A 17,705-nucleotide genomic window follows, 5' to 3' on the forward strand; every position below is an offset into this window, starting at 1 on the left:
TACTGTGGATTGCAAAGAACCGTATTCTCACATAATCATCTACCAAATGAATTATGGAACGTAGACTCGTTCATCTAGAATAGTTGAGCACAAACATTGTGACGAAGGATGAAGCAAATCAAGTATTAAACAATTTTGTCTGCGATTGCAAAATTATTTTCCAAACTCAATAGAGGTGCACATCTTCAGAAACGTAGAAAAAAAAACATGCATCCATGATTACAAACTTGGGATTATGCAATTGGAGTTATCAGTCTGACCATCACAGCTGTTACCATATCTTTTCAAGTAGTCATTTTTATTGAACAGGAGAAACTAACAAACACATTCCACGTACGATCCATACCAGCAACGCATGAAAAGAACCATCTATGCTGTCCACTTCATTCTTGTAATGAGTGCCTGCAACCAAGTCAACAAAAGAATACATCACGTTGCTCAAATTCTTTCTAATGGAACAAGAAAAAACAGAATGAAAGAGCATGATGATTAAAAACTTATACATAGTCAAATATTCGAAGTAAAATAAAATCAGAAATAAGAAATCAGAAATCATGATATTCCGCCATGGATTAACACAATAGTGAATGAGGTCATTAGGCAATAAGTAGTCTGTAGTAAACCAGACTTCGTCATGTTTTTCACACCTAGCACAGATATTCATAATGAATAAACATTTTACACTGCTTGTTGCATGACCGGATACCATATATTAAAGCCAGATTCGGCCCTAGATTCACCAACCATTATTTTAAACTGCAAGGCCAGAAAGTGTTTCCTTATAACCACTCGTCTTTGTAATGAAGAAAAAAAATCGTTCTCTGAAGAATAACTAATGCAGGAAGCCATTAGTTCTAGCTAGTATTTATCCAACTTTATGTTTTCATAAGTTAGTATATTATTGGGTCTATTTTAACCAAGTCTCTTAATCTCTTTTAGTTTTAATGGTAATCGTAAGGATATTGTAGGAATTTTCAGCTATGTTGGAATTTCGAATTTTATAGTATTTTCTAGATGTTTTTCATTAGGTTATTTTCCTAAGTCAAGTCATAGTTATAATTGGAGTCATATTAGTTTACTTTTAGGAATCTTAGTTGTATTTGAAGGAAGTTTTTTTTGTTATTAGGATTACTAGGAGTCTATACATGTGGATGTAAGTCATGAATGAATAATATGGAGAGTTTTTATGCAAATTTGCTATAGGATAGACACGCTCGATGAGAGGCTGTGAGGGATGGTGAGTTTATCCGACTCGACCTGAGAGATTCAGAGTGACCTTTTTCAATTCAGAGGTACAAAAATTCTGTTCTAATTTCAGACCTAGGAATTGGGAATTTTTGTCCTAGGGTTCTTAATTTTTTTGGGTTTAATTTGGGGGTTAGGATTTTGGTTGCTCAATCCTACACAAAATTTACATCAATAGTTAAAAAACTACATCAGTAACATGCAATTAAAAGCAATAAGAGCCTCACTGTTTCTTTAAACCAAAGAGCCAAACATTCATAGAGTTGTTCTATACTAGCAAGAGTAACTACCAAGAAATGCATGATATCCAATTCATGAATATAATAAGCAGAAAAGTTACCTAGTGGTCATGCCCATGGCCCTCCCAAGGGTGTCTCCAACCCTAAAAAGATGTCATGAACGTGAAATCAAGTCACAGAAAATAGAGCTCAACTTCAGACAAGTCTAAAACAAAATTCAACTCTTACCAGTACTACCGGACCATCTTGCTTGGCCCTGTAGAGGATCCAAAACCTGAAACAATCAAAACATTCGATGATTCCATCTAAATTCCCAATCTCAACTACGACCTATAAAATTATAACTTTCATTGCACAGCAGTGTATATAATATAAGTGTTTCTTTCAGTATATTGGCAATAAGAAAACTTTAATTGAAGCAAACCCATGTTCAAACCAAGAGAAAGTTCAACAACAACAATGACAACAGCCAAAAAAAAAAATAACAAAGGCAAATAATACTGATCAGTAAGCATCAACAAATGTTACGAACTAGGGTACTATTTTGCATTAGAAAATTTTCCGATGGGGGCAACAATGTTGAGGTAAAGAAAAAACAGCTCAAAACTACAGTAATCAGAAAGAGAACAAGCCAATCAGAATACGCAGATCCGAAACAATAACGAAAATGAACCTAGAATTCAGTCAAAGTGATCCAAACTTGCAATTCGGACAAACAAATCCAAATTAGGTTTAGGATTTCATAGATTGACTTTACCACATGACAGCGCACATGCCCTTGCCGGTGACCGTATGCCAACGCTTAGGCTGATGCAACGTTAAGCCCTTATACGTGATGCCCTCTCCGTGGTGGCCTCCTGCCATCTCTCCACTCTCCTCCTCCCTTTCTGATCTCTGACTATGTAATCGTCGATGTGTAACCGGATACAAATTACAAAGTGAAGAACACTGAAGTTGCGGACGGGTGCCAATGGATCTCCCTTTTGTATTCGGCTTAAAGCCTTAAAGAAACCCTTACTGGGCCGGCTTTTGGAAAAAGCCCATCAGTAATGATAAATAACAGGCAATCAATGGGCCTGACACGTTTTGGGGCAACACTCCTGATAGGATCTGACTTTATAAGAGTAATTTTATTCACACCAAAAATTGTTAAGACTTAAGTCTACATCATAAATTTTCGCTTTATAAATTTACATCAATTTATTATAAGTTTAACCAAATCCCACATCGGTTGGGACAAGAACCAACTATATTGTTTATATGGCCATATGGGCAAACAAAGCCCACCATCATCATAAAACAAAGTCTTTTTTCCAGGCCTAATAAGTTGGATTTTGTCCCATTAGTAGATGAGCTTTAACCTAATGAGTTGAGTTTGGGAGGGAGCTTTAACCCAATGAGTTGGGCTTGGGAGTAACAAAATTGTGCGGACTCAATATATTCACAGGAACCGAACAATTCAAAGCAGACAACATTGGCTTGGGAGGAACAAAACCGTATAGGAATAACGGGATCGATGTATCCACATGAACCAAACAATAATATTGAGCCCCACGAATCATATCACTTTCAGGTCTTTGTTACGAAAGATTACTTACACCATTTCATTTTTTCTTTCTTTTCCTTTCAAATCGCCATTATCAATACTTTCCAAAATTCAGTTCTATTTTTATTTGGCAATAGGAAAAAATTGCAGAGCATAACTGTAATCTGTATAATTGTATGCTAACTTCTATTGATGCCTTATTAATTGTCTGCTATTTGTAAAAACATGGGCATTGAAATTAAATGACAGCTTTTTTGATGAAGAGGAGGATATATTACCAAAACAAAAGCAGGAGACAAAACAATGTGGGTGTTTGGTAGTGCGTTCGCACTGCGTTCAGTTGCACCGCACATCACAGCACCACTGTTTTTTGTGACACGCAAAACAGTTTTTACGTTCCAACTCACCTCACAGCACCACTGCTTTTTACCTCACAGCACCTCATAGCACTCTCAAACGCTTACAATATATGTTGAATTGTCCTACGTAATCAAATTAAGTCAATTATTTTATTTTAGATTAATGTACAATGTAAACATTAAGTGATTTTATATTAATATTATTAGTCATCTAATACAACCGTAATTTAGATACGCCAAACGCACCTCACAGCACCACACCACAGTTTTAAAAGTGATGCGCCAAACAGATTTTTGCTTTCCAATTCACCTCACAGCACAACAGTTTTATAACTCACAGACAACACTCTCAAACAGGCCCAATAAGGCTATCGGTTGTATTCCGCAATTCAGAGTGTATTTTCAACGCACCTCGTTGCGACCAAACGCACTGTGTTGATGCATCATAAACCCGTTTGGCAAAGAGTTGCATGGGGATGTCATTGGAACCCAAAACACGTCTAACAATTCACTATTCTGTTGATTTTTTATTCTCATATAGTGTGTGTATCTATATATATTCTCACATAAGGGTGTAAACTACGGATAAACTTTTCACCATTGATTTGTATATACATTAATGTGCGGCCATCACACATCTCAAATTCTAAGACGTTTTCTAGGAGGCATTCTGCAACTCTTTTCTCTTGGCTTGTATAGATATTTCATCACCCTTCACACAAGATGCAGAAGTTTTTTAGTTTCCAATTCGATCAACTCATGAACAGAACAAATAAGTCTCTCTACATATATGTCTGTGCTGATCATCTCTTCATCGTAGTAATTGTTTTGTGGTTCCTTTGGCTTATTTCAAGAGTTTCATATTCAGAGAGTTTTTCAAGATGTCTGCAGAAGAGTTTGGTCTACCAAGTATTAATTGATGGACCTATTACTTTGCCTAGCTTGTGATTCTACTTTCATGGAGTTATATGTTGATCTAGGCCTGGGTTGGAAGGTCTCTCAACAACTTGAGAAGCAAGGCATTGCTTTCTTTCTTTGGCTTCTGCAATCGGTAATCATTGTTATTTTATTCTATATCGGATTGACATAATTCAACCGAGTGACATATAACTTATAAGCAAAGGTCTTTTCGTGTCACACAACCAACATGTTTTATGAACTTAACCAATGGCGAAGACAAAAGAAAATAAACATATGCGAGTTGGTAACCAATGTCGAAGATCAAAGAAAACAAAACCATGCGAGCCCGGCTTGCAGTGTTTGAATTGAATTTTCTAACACGTAACAGTACCATTATATTGTTTTCAAAGGCTGATTAACTGTAGTGAAATATGCATTTTATTCAAAAGTCACTTTTGATGGCATTATCCTTTTCCTTTATGAAAGTAATTATTGGCCCTAAAATATCAAACAGGGCTGCTGTCAAGGGACGAAAAAATGATCAACAAACAACAAAACAAACATTGAAAGCCACTTTCATAAAGAAAACCCCATGTGGTGCGAAAAGAAAGAAAGAAAGAAAGTAGTGCCCTCTTTATTTCACTATCATATGTACAAAAATAAGAACTCTTACATGGAAAGTGGACTTAATTTGAGTGGTTGGCATCTGCTGTTATAATTAAATTGAACACAAAAAGGATATGAAAATTCTGGATCGTTGAATATAAACATGAAACATTTCTCTGTCTCCCTTGTGATGAATTCGATTTTTGTTTAGAACAAAAAAATATATCGTTAAGACTCATAAACCCGATTAAAACATATTAGTATTTAAAAAAAAAAGAATAAAAATCTATTGCTACTGCAGCTTAAGTACTACCTCCATGGCTCCATGTCCATAACAATCCCTTTATTGGGATAGGAAATCAAATGAATATTGTCTATTGCACAAAGCAACGATGATTCTCGAAACACAAAGCTTTTTGAACAAGATAAAAAGTCACAAAAGAGAAGTGGCACCGCAAATACCAAATATGGCTAGAGGATCCCCTATATTAATGATGATGTAAGGCTTCCTAAAGTTGCTGGCATCATCCCTCTGCGTTCACAAGTTAATATAAACTCTCACTTTAATTGGCACGTCTTCTTCTGAGACTTAGTACTGCGAAGACGACTTAAGTATTCGGTTCATTTGGACAATGACCTACACCCGTGTCCACTAGCTTGTTGAGTCTCACATGATCAAGCCTGTAGTTATGAAGAGTGTCAAGATTTATAGTCCCATGCACATCAAATTGACAAAATCCAACTAAGTAGTATATAAGCAAAAATCCAGCTCTCCTCACATAAATGACGTGTACTTTTCTAGACCTAGATATTTCTGGAAGGTTCCTCTGGTGTCCATGTTATCAATATGGTTAAACCTAAAAATTAGTTTGTAATTCGTGACACACATTAGATTAGAGTTTGCGGTGATTGATTAAAATGTGTTATTTCTTGCCGGCCGGTTATCCAAGTGTATGGTTTCTTCACTAATTATCTTATTTTTAACATTAATTGGTGTAATAAAATTTGCCTAACTTAACTATATGAGTTCGTTACAAAATAATAAAAAAAAATATATAATTGGGGTAATAATTGGCCTAACCTAATTGCTTGATGTGATACGAGTCTAACTATACTCGCTAGCTATATGACCCAAGTAGTGTTTATATATATATCCGAGGGAATCCCAACTCAGCGTGTCACAAAGTGGTACGCTTTGGATTGGGCCAGATTCAAAGTAGTTAATAATATATATGTTTCCAAACAAGTGTTTGATAATGATCGATCATTGATTAAATTATCTTTGCAACAAATAATAGCAGCCATGCAATCAATGGAATGCTGGAGGCTTAGTCAAAGGTTAATTAACTTAATTACTACTTTAATCTTTGTATCATGAGGTGCCACCCTCACCTAACACAGCATCATCAAAATCAGTAAAGCTAGTGACCCCATTTTTAACTAAAAAAATCTCATAAACTTCCTTATATATATAAGATACATGCTCAGTTCATATATATCAAGGATAAGTGTGATTGTGTTTCATTGTCGATCTCCTGAGTGATCGGTCGCCATTGCTAGATACTGATCTCCCCAAAAACACCCAGACAAGTCCTTTGTATTAGCTTTCTAATCATGAGTACTACTACTCCTATGGCCAGTCCAATGAAGAAACAAATCGCAGCCATGCGAGGTTACTTGGAGGAAGTTGGCCACTTCACCAAGCTTGATCCAGATCAAGATTCTTGGCTTCCGATCACCAAGTCTAGAAAAGGCAACGCCTACTACTCTGCGTTTCACACATTGTGTTCCGGGATTGGAGTTCAAGCCCTTGTTCTTCCTCTTGCTTTCACTACTCTTGGCTGGTAAGTAATCCTCGACAAATGCTTGAAACTCTGTCAACACTTATTATCCTACATCAAATTGGCATAATTCAACCGAGTGTCATATAAGTAAAGATCAATCATCTCTCACACAACAAATACGTTTTCTGGGTCTAAGAACTACAGAGACGGACAAACAGTCTATGAGAACAAATCTGTGCGGACAATATTTATTAATGTATAGAGGCTTGGATTTCTAACAAACTCAGTTAACAAAACACTTTCTTTTCTTTTTTTCTTTTTTTTTTCTTCTGATTTTGACTTAATTTAATTTGTTGCAGGATTTGGGGACTATTTTGTCTGTCGCTAGTTTTTATTTGGCAGCTTTATACACTTTGGTTGTTGATTCAGCTACATGAATCAGAATCTGGGATTCGCTATAGCAGATACCTTGGTCTTACCATGGCTGCCTTTGGTGAGCATATATAATTCATACTTTGAAATAAACAAACATCTCCAATATATGCTTGTGGAGGAAACTTGTTTTTTTAAATACCGTTGAAAAATATATATGTTTCTAATTGGATTTGAACATTGAACACACATATGTCTAATCTAATCAATTGCCTACTGAGCCATCTCTCAGTATCCTTGTGGAGGAAATTAAATGGGAGTTTGGTGTGATATTTTCAGGAGAAAAACCAGGGAAGCTACTTGCCATGTTTCCAACCATGTATCTATCAGGTGGCACGTGTGTCTTTCTCGTCATGATTGGCGGTGGGGCCATGAAAATCTTGTTCCAACTCGTGTGCGAACCCGACACGTGCAACTTGAAACCGTTGACTACTCTCGGGTGGTACTTGGTCTTCACTTGCTTAGCTACTATCATTCTTGCTAAGCTTCCCAACTTGAATTCAATCGCAGGAGTTTCTTTGGTTGGGGCAATCACAGCCGTCGGTTACTGTACCCTGATATGGCTAGTGTCCATCATCAAAGGAAGTCCAGTGGGTGTATCCTATGATCCACCAGAGGCTAAATCCGATCTGGCTAGGGTTAGCAGTATCCTTAATGCACTCGGCATCATTGCCTTTGCATTCAGAGGCCACAATCTTGTGCTTGAAATACAGGTAAAGATCCCGAAATTCAGAACGCACAATACATTTTCGAGTTGTTTAGGTTGAATTTATGTAATACCCTCACGAATATCCGATTTATGGGCTTTTGTTGCAGGGAACCATGCCTTCCAGTACAGAAGAGCCGTCTCGGATACCGATGTGGAGAGGAGTAAAGGTTGCATACACAATCATCGCAATGTGTTTGTTTCCTCTTGCAATCGGCGGTTATTGGTCCTATGGAACAATGGTAAGCAACCAAAGAAAATATTACTGCTCCTCTTCCTCTTCTTGAGGCTAACACATTGTGGCAAATAATCTCAGATACCTGCAAATGAAGGGATGCTAAATGCCTTGTACAAATATCACGGACAAGACACATCGAAAGCTCTTCTACAGTTGACAAGCCTCTTCGTTGTAATAAACAGTCTCAGTTCATTCCAGATATATGCAATGCCAACATTGGACAATTGGGAATCCAAATACACCAGCAGATTCAATAAGCCATGTCCGCAGTGGCTTGGCTCAATGTTCAGGGTATTATTCGGGTGCTTGGGATTTTTCGTTCCAGTGGCACTACCATGCTTGCCGAGTTTGGCAGGATTGATCGGAGGCATAGCACTACCAATCAGCTTAGCATATCCATGTTTCATGTGGATATTAATCAAGAAACCACAGAAGCACAGTGCAATGTGGTTCCTCAACTGGGTTTTAGGAGTCTCAGGCATGGTAATAAGTGTTCTTGTGGTGTTTGGAGCAATATGGGCTATAGTGACCATGGGCATAGAAGCTCACTTCTTCAATCCTCAATAAAGAGTTCCACAATATAATTCAGGGAAAAAAAAATAAAAATGCTCCAAAACTCTACGTTCCTGAAACTGACCTTAGCAAAGATTGTATAGTCTGTCTGTAGAGTATGCACTCATGATAGAAACACAGCACACCGAGATATAGTTGGTAAACATGACAAATAAAACGTCTCATGTAGTTCCCCGCTACAAAGCGCTGTCAGTGTACTGTATCACCAAGCCGCATAAAATTTAAGGTGTGCATTGAGCAGCATGACCAACAGATTCGTGAAGATGGCAACAGGATGTGATAATTCACTAAGTCATCCCATTCGATAAACTCACATCTCACAGAATAATAAACAAGTGACAATAATCAGTAGCTGCTAATAGTAATGAGAACATTTTTCATGAATCAAATAGTGTTATGTTTTGCGTGGAGTTACATGTTCAATAAACTGAGGTAAAACAATGGACCCAAATATTTCAACCGCGTGGTTGCAGTAACTATATTAAAGTTCTTGACCTCAGATAGTTTTACATGGATAAAGGAAGAAGCATTCTTCGTTTCTTTTTCCTAGCCAATCTCATTTGCTTTGTAATTTTCATGCATAGAAGCAAAAGCATTGTGATGCATACTAAAATAAAAGCGAGTCGGATATGCCTAAAATATAAAGAAACTGCCGAAAAAACCAGGAAAGCTAGAATGACGAGTTCCCAAATCACGAAAATCACAACATCCACCCTGCATTGACAAAAAAAACGAGGGAAGACAAAGCTCATATCAGAACCAAAGCAGGATTTTGAAGGACAAATAGATATCAAAATGAAATACGAAGAAAAATTCTCCGGGACTAAATATCTGCAAACACAAATTTAAATATCAGCAGTGGCATTGCCATGGGAAATCAAATTAATCAATCTCAAATGGCTACTTAAGCCAATATATACCTGCTTAGCATAGTCAAAGCTCTACCCATCACTCAGAATGATGCGATTCCCCCCACACAGTCCTCCAAAGTAAAAGTAATGACAACTTCTATTCTCTACAGTAAGTTTAAAACGATGTACTGCCACGACAATTACGGAATTACCAACCCCAAAATTATGCATTACCAAATGTCTTGAAAATTCTAAGAACGAAGTGATATAAATGCTTTTCTAAGTGTAGGAAGCATCGGTTAGCCATAAGCATATCATGTTTTACTATTTCCATTTGCGTATGGAAATAAGCATACCCTTACTTGAAGAATATGTCCCCTAAAGATTACTTGCCAAGTAGTTAACTAATATTTCCTTTACATGCATAACGGTATCATGATCTCACCAATGTGAAAACCATACAGTAGTCATTACACAATTTTCAGATTTCTATCAATCTCATTATTAAACACAAGCAAATTGTAATAGTAAACTTATGTAAGTGCATTTTGTTCCCACCACATCAAACACTCCCAATCTCCTGCCCCGTGATCCAACTTGATTCTCCTTTCTTGTTTCAAACCACATATGTTGTCGTTCAAGTGAATTGCACATCAGAATCCTCTGTATAAATTCATAGTTTCCAAGTAAACGAACACCTAGAATACTTATTTCTCTTTAGAAACAACGACAAAGTATTATCTTCATGAACAAAATGATCACACAGGATCCTTTGGTCCACAGCACATTGGTCGACGAAACTTAGTTTTTTGGCTTTATTTTAGCATGAAACTTTCTAAGGAGCCTAAATTACCAAGTTGTAGACAGCTACAAACACTATTTGAGGGACCCAAATTACTCAATTCTCTTCCTGGATGAAGTATTCTTGTTTCTAACAATTTTGGACAAAACTTGGTCTTTTAGCTTTGTTTTGGAGCAAAACTTTTATACGGAGCTTAATCTAGGAAATTAGACACCTAAAAACACTAAATAGAGCACAACAATCCGTTTTGCGGGATCCAAATTACCATTGTTGCAAAAATCGCTATTCGGCCGCTAGGCGGTTCGCAGGGACTAAGGATTAATTGGATTAATCGGGAACTAGTGGGGGATTAATCGGATTAATCGTTTTGAGTTTTTTTAATTAAAAAAATATATATAGCAGGGTTCAACTCTCACCTTCCCTTATGTAAGTATTTGTATAACATTTATGGGAACTCATTTGGGTTTGTTGGGCCCAATTCCTTGAACAAATTTAGTTATATCATATATGCATTGGGCTTAATGGGTGAAGCCCAATTTAGTAAACAACTAGTGGTAAAAGCCCAAGCAAATGATAGCTAGTCCAAAAGAAATTAGGCTTAATTTGAGAAAATAGGAAAATTCACAAATTGTTCCAACTATGTTCTGTTTTCGTGTTTCATCTCTTCTAGTTGCTTCTAGAGTTTTATACGTTGCTTCCATCGCTCTCGACAAATCTATCTGTGATAGCAAACGCGCCATCGATTCAACACGCGCCACCGATGGCAGCAAGGCACTCCCAATCTCGAACCCTCAATCCACGGGTGGTTCCCAATCGCAACCCCCCATTGCAACACCCGCTTTTCGCGCGTTTATCTCACGCATATCCTCCTCTGTCGCCATGGCCTCTGACAGCGTCGCCCATGGTATGAACTTGTTGATCGCACCTCTATGTCCCGACCAGATTCCCTCTCCAAGGCTGCTTCCCGGCTCCGAAAGAATGTCTTATTTCAAGGTCAATTACATGACCATGCTCGCGATTGTGCTGAGACCAGGTTCCATAATAGTCAAGTTTTTTTTTGTTTTTTTTTTATTCCTCCGACTAGGCCGACTAGTCGGGGCTTAATCGGGTCACCGATTAAGTGACCCGATTACCCTCTAGCCGCAGCTGCAAGCGCCGACTACAGACTAGTCGGCCGATTAGTCGCCGACTAGAGGGATTTTTGCAACAATGCAAATTACTCAACGCTCTCCATTGACGAAAGAGAAGTATAACAGTAAGAAAATTTTGTCAATGGAGAGAGTTGAGCAATTAGGACACCACAATCTCAATGCAACATAGTGCAATTCACAAACGTGAGCTACAAACAATCTCTCACTTTTCAACCCCATAGGTTCCAGCTTTGTCTTACACCAGAGCACAAAATTTCTAAGTGACTCCATAATAGACACAATAAGTCAATAGTAAAGGGTGCGTTCACAAAAGAAATATTTTTTAAATAAATCAAAGTAAAACATGTGGCATCAAATGGTGAACACATATTCTGTCGAGGAAATTCATCTTCTAAAGTTTGAATTGCTGATTTTCAAATTTCAAAAATTATACAAAATCTCCCCAAAAAACAGAAATTGAATTATCCTGGTACACCCGAACCCTAGCTAGCTGATCTAGTAATACCAGAAACCATCCAAATAAAATTGAAATGAGAAACTAGTATTCATCAGCAAGCTAAGCCTGTAGATCTCAAATTGATATCATAAACGATAAGTAACTAAAAAACGTAGATGTTTTGGAATCGCGAGATTGGAGTTCAAGCAAACCAATAATCCAACAAGACGAAAAAGGGATTTTAAGGCGAAATTAGGGTTACCTTGAAGAAGTGAGATTAGAAGTGGAGGAGAAGAAGGATACGGACGCCCAATCATGCTTGGATCGAATCTGATACTCCCTCAGCTGTTCCGCCAGATTCGATCGTGTTATCATTTCTACCTTCCCCTCAATCTCTTTCTAAAACTCTATCTGTCCCTCTCCAGAGCTCAAGGAGCATCGAAAATGGAGACGGTGGCAGAGCTGAGACGAATTGAACGATGCACTGAAGATCATCGACCTTCGATTCGCTTCGGCAGCGTTCGTTGCGTTCTTCGAATTTTGAAATAAAAATTAGCTGGCTGTTTTGACGGGTTGACCAATAGCATGATACAGGTGGCCCATGGATAATTGATACCGCAAACGGGCCCGCTGTGCAGCCCGCTTCACCAAACGACGCCATTATCAAAAAGCCCAATATCGAAGATAAGCCCAAACAACAGATGATCCCGATCCATACTATTTTCAAACTATACCCCACCCCAATACATTTACGAAAGGTGATAGGGATCTCAGTAAATAAGATTTCAGTCATCCTAGTAATCAATCATGTCCTTTAATTGATGTATATCAAGTTTTACGGACCCTTACACTTATATCAATTAATGGTCAATATTGATTATTGAGATGACTGAGATCTCTTTTGCTGAGATCTCTAATATTTTTGTATATTTACACCCTACATAAATTGAAAAATATATTTACATGACAACAACCATCACCTCATTAGCACACCCAGTTTTCATTGCCCATTCGATAACTCCCCTCTATGCTCTCAAGCACTGTATTTATAGTGAAAGTTAGAGTTATGTCATATTGTCATTGTTTGCCTCAGTTTTATGATGTTCATCTTTTACATCCGCTCCAATTGATTCGTCAACCAGAAGAAACCACTAAATCCTAAACTAATTCAACTTTAATATATTAATAATCTTATTGTCCCTAAACTAATGCAAAATCTAAAAACAAATAAACCCTAAAACCTCACCATTTTGTTAGATCGAGATGGCGTGCTCAACGAGGATGTAGGACGGTTTGGAAAAATTTTGCTCACCAAACGATGATCACAACAACGAGCCCAGTAAAAGCCCATTTTTAAACAGATTTTACACTTTGAGGTGTTCGTGTACCGGCTTTTAACGAGTGAAAATAGACGTCCCGTATGGAGACAACGACGGCAACACCAGACCCGCCACAAGACCCGTCCGATAACCCTAATGACGTCGGGGCAGGCGGCATCTCCGCGTCCTCCACTTCTTCTCACGAAACAGATGTCACTCGATCTTCAGAGCGAGCCGAAGACCCTCTTCATGACCCGTCGAATTCAGTGGAAGCTCAACGTCCTAACTCCTCAGAGACCACCACTCCCTCCCTCCCCAACAATTCGACACTCGACGCCCTTGTTTCGGATTCCCAAGACGACTCTTCGGATCCAACGCCTCCCGAATCCCAAGTCCAGAACCCTAACCCCACTGAGCCTGTCCCTCCTCCCAGGAAACGACGTCGTAGGAAACGTTTTTTCACCGAGCTCAACGCCAACCCGTCGCTTGGAAGGAATCGTCGTTACAGAATTGCCGGCGGACTCGCCAAGGAAGTGGATACCGAGGCTTTGATCGCGATCTCTGTTGGTTTTCCAGTTGATTCTCTAACTGAAGAAGAAATTGAGGCGAATGTAGTCTCGACTATCGGCGGTACCGAACAAGCTAACTATATCGTGGTGCGTAACCATATTTTGTCTCGGTGGAGGTCAAATGTGTCGTTGTGGTTGACTCGTGAGCAAGCGCTGGAGTCAATTCGGGCCGAGCACAAAGGGCTTGTGGACTCTGCTTACGATTTTCTGGTCAACCATGGCTATGTTAACTTCGGGCTCGCTCCTGCAATTAAAGAAGTGAAATTGAGGGCGTTTAATGGGGCTGAGAGGGCCAATGTGATTGTTGTAGGGGCTGGATTTGCGGGGTTAGTGGCGGCAAGGCAGTTGGTTTCAATGGGATTCAAGGTCGTGGTTTTGGAAGGGAGGAATCGTCCTGGGGGACGTGTTAAGACGCGGAAGATGAAGGGAAATGGAGTAGTGGCTGCTGCAGATCTCGGTGGTAGTGTCCTCACAGGAATAAATGGGAACCCACTTGGAGTCCTTGCAAGGCAGATGGAGTTGCCTCTGTATAAGGTGAGAGACATTTGTCCTTTGTATTTGCCAGACGGGAAGGCTATTGATTCTGAGGTTGATTCTAGGATGGAGGTTTCTTTTAATGAATTGTTGGATAGGGTCTGTAAGCTTAGGCAATCTATTATCGAGGAAATTAAATCTGTAGATGTTTCTCTAGGGACTGCACTTGAAGCTTTTAGGTGTGCCTTTAAGGTGGCTGAAGACCCGCAGGAGCGAATGCTCTTGAATTGGCATCTTGCTAATTTAGAATATGCGAATGCTTCTTTGATGTCTAACTTGTCGATGGCATATTGGGATCAGGATGACCCACATGAGATGGGTGGTGATCATTGTTTTATTCCTGGTGGAAATGATACCTTTGTTAGAGAGCTTGCTGAGGATTTACCAATTTTTTATGAAAGGAATGTTGAGAGTATTAGGTATGGAGTTGATGGCGTTTTAATTTATGCGAGTGGACAGCAGTTTCGAGGGGATATGGTTCTCTGTACGGTGCCATTAGGCGTGCTTAAGAAGGGGAGCATTGAATTCGTGCCCGACCTTCCCCAGAGGAAGAAAGATGCGATCCAGAGACTAGGATATGGTTTATTAAATAAAGTTGCATTGTTGTTTCCATATAACTTTTGGGGTGGAGAAATTGACACATTTGGGCATTTGATGGAAGATTCATGTATGAGAGGCGAGTTCTTTCTCTTTTACAGTTACGCTTCTGTTTCAGGAGGGCCTCTTCTAATTGCTCTTGTCGCCGGGGATGCTGCAGTTAAGTTTGAGACAATGTCTCCAGTGGAGTCTGTGAAAAGGGTATTAAGGATTTTGCGGGGCATTTTCCACCCCAAAGGAATTGTGGTTCCAGATCCTGTAGAGGCAGTCTGTACTCGCTGGGGGAAGGATCGGTTCACTTATGGTTCCTACTCTTACGTCGCAGTTGGGGCTTCGGGAGATGATTATGATATTCTCGCTGAAAGTATTGGCAATGACAGAGTTTTCTTTGCAGGAGAGGCCACTAACAAACAGTATCCAGCGACAATGCACGGAGCTTTTCTCAGTGGGATGAGAGAGGCTGCTAACATACTGAGAGTGGCAAAGAGGAGGTCACTTGCTTTAACTGATAAGTCAAATAATGACATGGAAGGAGACTTGAACCAATTATATGAGACCCCTGACTTGACATTTGGGAACTTCTCTATTCTGTTTGATCCCAGGACAAAGGATCTTGAGTCTTATTCACTGCTAAGGGTGGAATTGCATGGGCAACAATTAGATTCTGGTTTTTTGTTTCTTTATGGCTTGATTTCAAGACAACAGGCAACTGAGCTGAGTCAGGTAGAAGGAGATCAGAAAAGGATGGAAATGTTATTTCACAATTTTGGGGTTAGGTTGGTTGGAAGGAAAGGTTTGTCAAATAATGTGGAATCTCTTATCACTCACATCAAAGCAGCTAGATCCCAACAAAATGTTGGGATATGAACATCCGCGCCATTGTTAACTGTAATAAGGAAGCTCATTGAATCAATCATATAGCTAGGTTCTGTTTCTGTAACCGCAGAGATTGTAACTTTATGATAATGCTTGAATTGTGATTTATCAGATATTGGATTTCCTCCCATTGTGGTGGCCCTCGTTTATAATGGCTTGTTTTTCTTATACAAGGAAACTGTTTAAAGGTGAAATGGATATGATCCTTTTTAACCTCTCCATGGACTAAGATTCTAGTTTCAATACTTTTATCTATCTTGATTGGATTTGCATCCAAATATTACCTGGGCTTTGAATTGTAATATTTTCTTAACCCAGCTATGGATCATTTGACACAACACTTCTCTCAGGCATTTCATCAAAACACCTGCTTGCACTACTCAAATCTTTCATCTTTGCATAACCAGTTACCATTGCTGCCAGCCTGCCAAGTACCATCATTCGTCTTAGGCATCGAAGCAAAGGAGTCTAAACGCCTATGTTTCAATTCCCCACTTCAATTAGCCAGAAATTATGGAATTCCAATCAACATGACTTCTCTCAGACATTTCATCAAACAGTCTCCTGGCAAGCTCAATAGGATCAGGATCATGGGCACAATCAGTCAATCACTATGCAGAATGAGCTGGGCCTGCACTGCTTCTACAAAGCTATCCAAGTATCCAACAGGTAAAAATTCGAAGCCAGGCCACCAAAATGGCCCATAAACTACATCTGTCCATCACATACGATTAGAAGCCAGGCCTTACCAAATGGGCCCATAAACGACTAGTAGTCCTTTAACAGTTTATACATTAAAAAATGGATAATTGACCGACATTGCATATTTGCATGCAACCCAAGATAATCATGGGTCGGCAAGTCTTACTCATCACGGGATGAGTGCCATCAAGCGTGGGATTATTAAAGTAATTAGCGACACTAAACCGACCACCTGTTCTTGACTTCACAAGCCTCGTGGTCGTGGTGTCCTGTCAAGTAACGTATCTACGACAAGTGACAAGACATCAGTGGTAACAAACTTAATCATGGGTGATAATTTAACGGTAAATCTAGGGCCGAAATCAGGGGACTACATTTTTTATAAAAAAGATTTATATACATAAATAAATGTATATACAATTATATACACGTTGTCACCGCAAATGAGTCATTGGTTGAGTGGCAATGACTTTGCATGTCCCTAACTGAGGTCATGGGTTCTAGTCTCACCTCCTCCGAATATTTACAAGGAGGTGTGTGGGTTTCGTCTGCCCCTACGTGGGCTTGATTTGTGCCTCCTGCGTGGGGCCTGTTGACACCTGTACTTTCATAGGCTTGATCTGGTGGTGTGTCGTATATTGTGTTTGTACTTGTACTCAAAAAAAAAATATACACGTTGTCACCTAAATAAAAAAAAATACAATTTATATACAGGCTCATACCAAAATATATAAGACCCTAATTGTATAATGTCCCAAACGGCTAAGAGCTAACAGTACCGTCTAAACCCCTAGTTGGCTAAGTTGTTATCCTCACTGTCTTCTTGTGCAAGCGCAACCTTTCCTTGCCTGATCGATGAACCGCTTCGTATACTACTCTCCTTCGTTGGTACAATTTTGTAAGTGTGTAACTATGTATGTGTTGCTCCGTAAATTCGTCTCAAGACTCTCAACTCTCGATAAGCTTAAATGCTTAATCATCTAATATCAGTAACATATAATGTTAATTAAATAGGTGTAATGTTATAAATAGCCCTAAAAAATTTCCATGGGCGCTATCCCCGTCAACTTTTAGTCCCCTAACTATAATTCTTGGCTTCGCCCTTGGGTAAATCTCTAAGAGCTTGAGTTTAATTCTCATTAGAAGCAATATCCTTACTGTCACTTGCTTGGTTTTCGCTTTAGTAATCACATGCTAAATTTTTGTACACATGGGCACGACAACTCAGTTTAAACCTATA

The 17,705-nt window shown here is 39.0% G+C and overlaps 4 protein-coding genes across 4 annotated transcripts; 2 read left to right on the plus strand and 2 right to left on the minus strand.

Moving 5' to 3' along the window:
- Window positions 1-104: 104 nt before the first annotated feature.
- On the minus strand, window positions 105-2,458 carry LOC120010105 (NADH dehydrogenase [ubiquinone] 1 beta subcomplex subunit 2-like). Its single transcript, XM_038860806.1, has 4 exons — window positions 2,242-2,458; window positions 1,713-1,758; window positions 1,586-1,627; window positions 105-402 (listed from the first exon to the last, which is right to left on the minus strand). Exons 1-3 carry the CDS (start codon window positions 2,346-2,348, stop codon window positions 1,586-1,588), a joined length of 195 nt encoding a protein of 64 aa, XP_038716734.1. The 5' UTR covers window positions 2,349-2,458; the 3' UTR covers window positions 105-402.
- Window positions 2,459-6,385: 3,927 nt separating this feature from the next.
- On the plus strand, window positions 6,386-8,811 carry LOC120010081 (lysine histidine transporter-like 8). Its single transcript, XM_038860773.1, has 5 exons — window positions 6,386-6,739; window positions 7,039-7,172; window positions 7,391-7,824; window positions 7,928-8,059; window positions 8,134-8,811. The coding sequence occupies exons 1-5, from the start codon at window positions 6,510-6,512 to the stop codon at window positions 8,620-8,622; spliced, it is 1,419 nt and encodes a 472-aa protein (XP_038716701.1). The 5' UTR covers window positions 6,386-6,509; the 3' UTR covers window positions 8,623-8,811.
- Window positions 8,812-8,977: 166 nt separating this feature from the next.
- LOC120010082 lies at window positions 8,978-12,425 on the minus strand. Its single transcript, XM_038860774.1, has 2 exons — window positions 12,131-12,425; window positions 8,978-9,342 (listed from the first exon to the last, which is right to left on the minus strand). The coding sequence occupies exons 1-2, from the start codon at window positions 12,241-12,243 to the stop codon at window positions 9,135-9,137; spliced, it is 321 nt and encodes a 106-aa protein (XP_038716702.1). The 5' UTR covers window positions 12,244-12,425; the 3' UTR covers window positions 8,978-9,134.
- A 748-nt stretch (window positions 12,426-13,173) lies between these two features.
- On the plus strand, window positions 13,174-15,933 carry LOC120011085 (lysine-specific histone demethylase 1 homolog 1). The gene has a single exon (XM_038862125.1). It carries the CDS (start codon window positions 13,289-13,291, stop codon window positions 15,752-15,754), a length of 2,466 nt encoding a protein of 821 aa, XP_038718053.1. The 5' UTR covers window positions 13,174-13,288; the 3' UTR covers window positions 15,755-15,933.
- Window positions 15,934-17,705: the final 1,772 nt, after the last annotated feature.

This window comes from Tripterygium wilfordii, chromosome 12 (assembly GCF_013401445.1).
Source record: "Tripterygium wilfordii isolate XIE 37 chromosome 12, ASM1340144v1, whole genome shotgun sequence".
Taxonomy (NCBI): Eukaryota; Viridiplantae; Streptophyta; class Magnoliopsida; order Celastrales; family Celastraceae; genus Tripterygium; species Tripterygium wilfordii.

What these genes read in the sequence shown, in the direction of transcription:
- LOC120010105 (XM_038860806.1), bottom strand. Translation starts at nt 2,348, where the DNA reads ATGGCAGGAGGCCACCACGGAGAGGGCATCACGTATAAGGGCTTAACG. An exon ending in GGCATGTGCGCTGTCATGTG is followed by an intron (nt 1,759 to 2,241) that starts GTAAAGTCAATC and finishes TGATTGTTTCAG; the next exon opens with GTTTTGGATCCTCTACAGGG. An exon ending in AAGATGGTCCGGTAGTACTG is followed by an intron (nt 1,628 to 1,712) that starts GTAAGAGTTGAA and finishes ACATCTTTTTAG; the next exon opens with GGTTGGAGACACCCTTGGGA.
- LOC120010081 (XM_038860773.1), top strand. Translation starts at nt 6,510, where the DNA reads ATGAGTACTACTACTCCTATGGCCAGTCCAATGAAGAAACAAATCGCA. An exon ending in GCTTTCACTACTCTTGGCTG is followed by an intron (nt 6,740 to 7,038) that starts GTAAGTAATCCT and finishes AATTTGTTGCAG; the next exon opens with GATTTGGGGACTATTTTGTC. An exon ending in ATTGGTCCTATGGAACAATG is followed by an intron (nt 8,060 to 8,133) that starts GTAAGCAACCAA and finishes AAATAATCTCAG; the next exon opens with ATACCTGCAAATGAAGGGAT.
- LOC120010082 (XM_038860774.1), bottom strand. Translation starts at nt 12,243, where the DNA reads ATGATAACACGATCGAATCTGGCGGAACAGCTGAGGGAGTATCAGATT. An exon ending in TCTAATCTCACTTCTTCAAG is followed by an intron (nt 9,343 to 12,130) that starts GTAACCCTAATT and finishes TTGTCAATGCAG; the next exon opens with GGTGGATGTTGTGATTTTCG.
- LOC120011085 (XM_038862125.1), top strand. Translation starts at nt 13,289, where the DNA reads ATGGAGACAACGACGGCAACACCAGACCCGCCACAAGACCCGTCCGAT.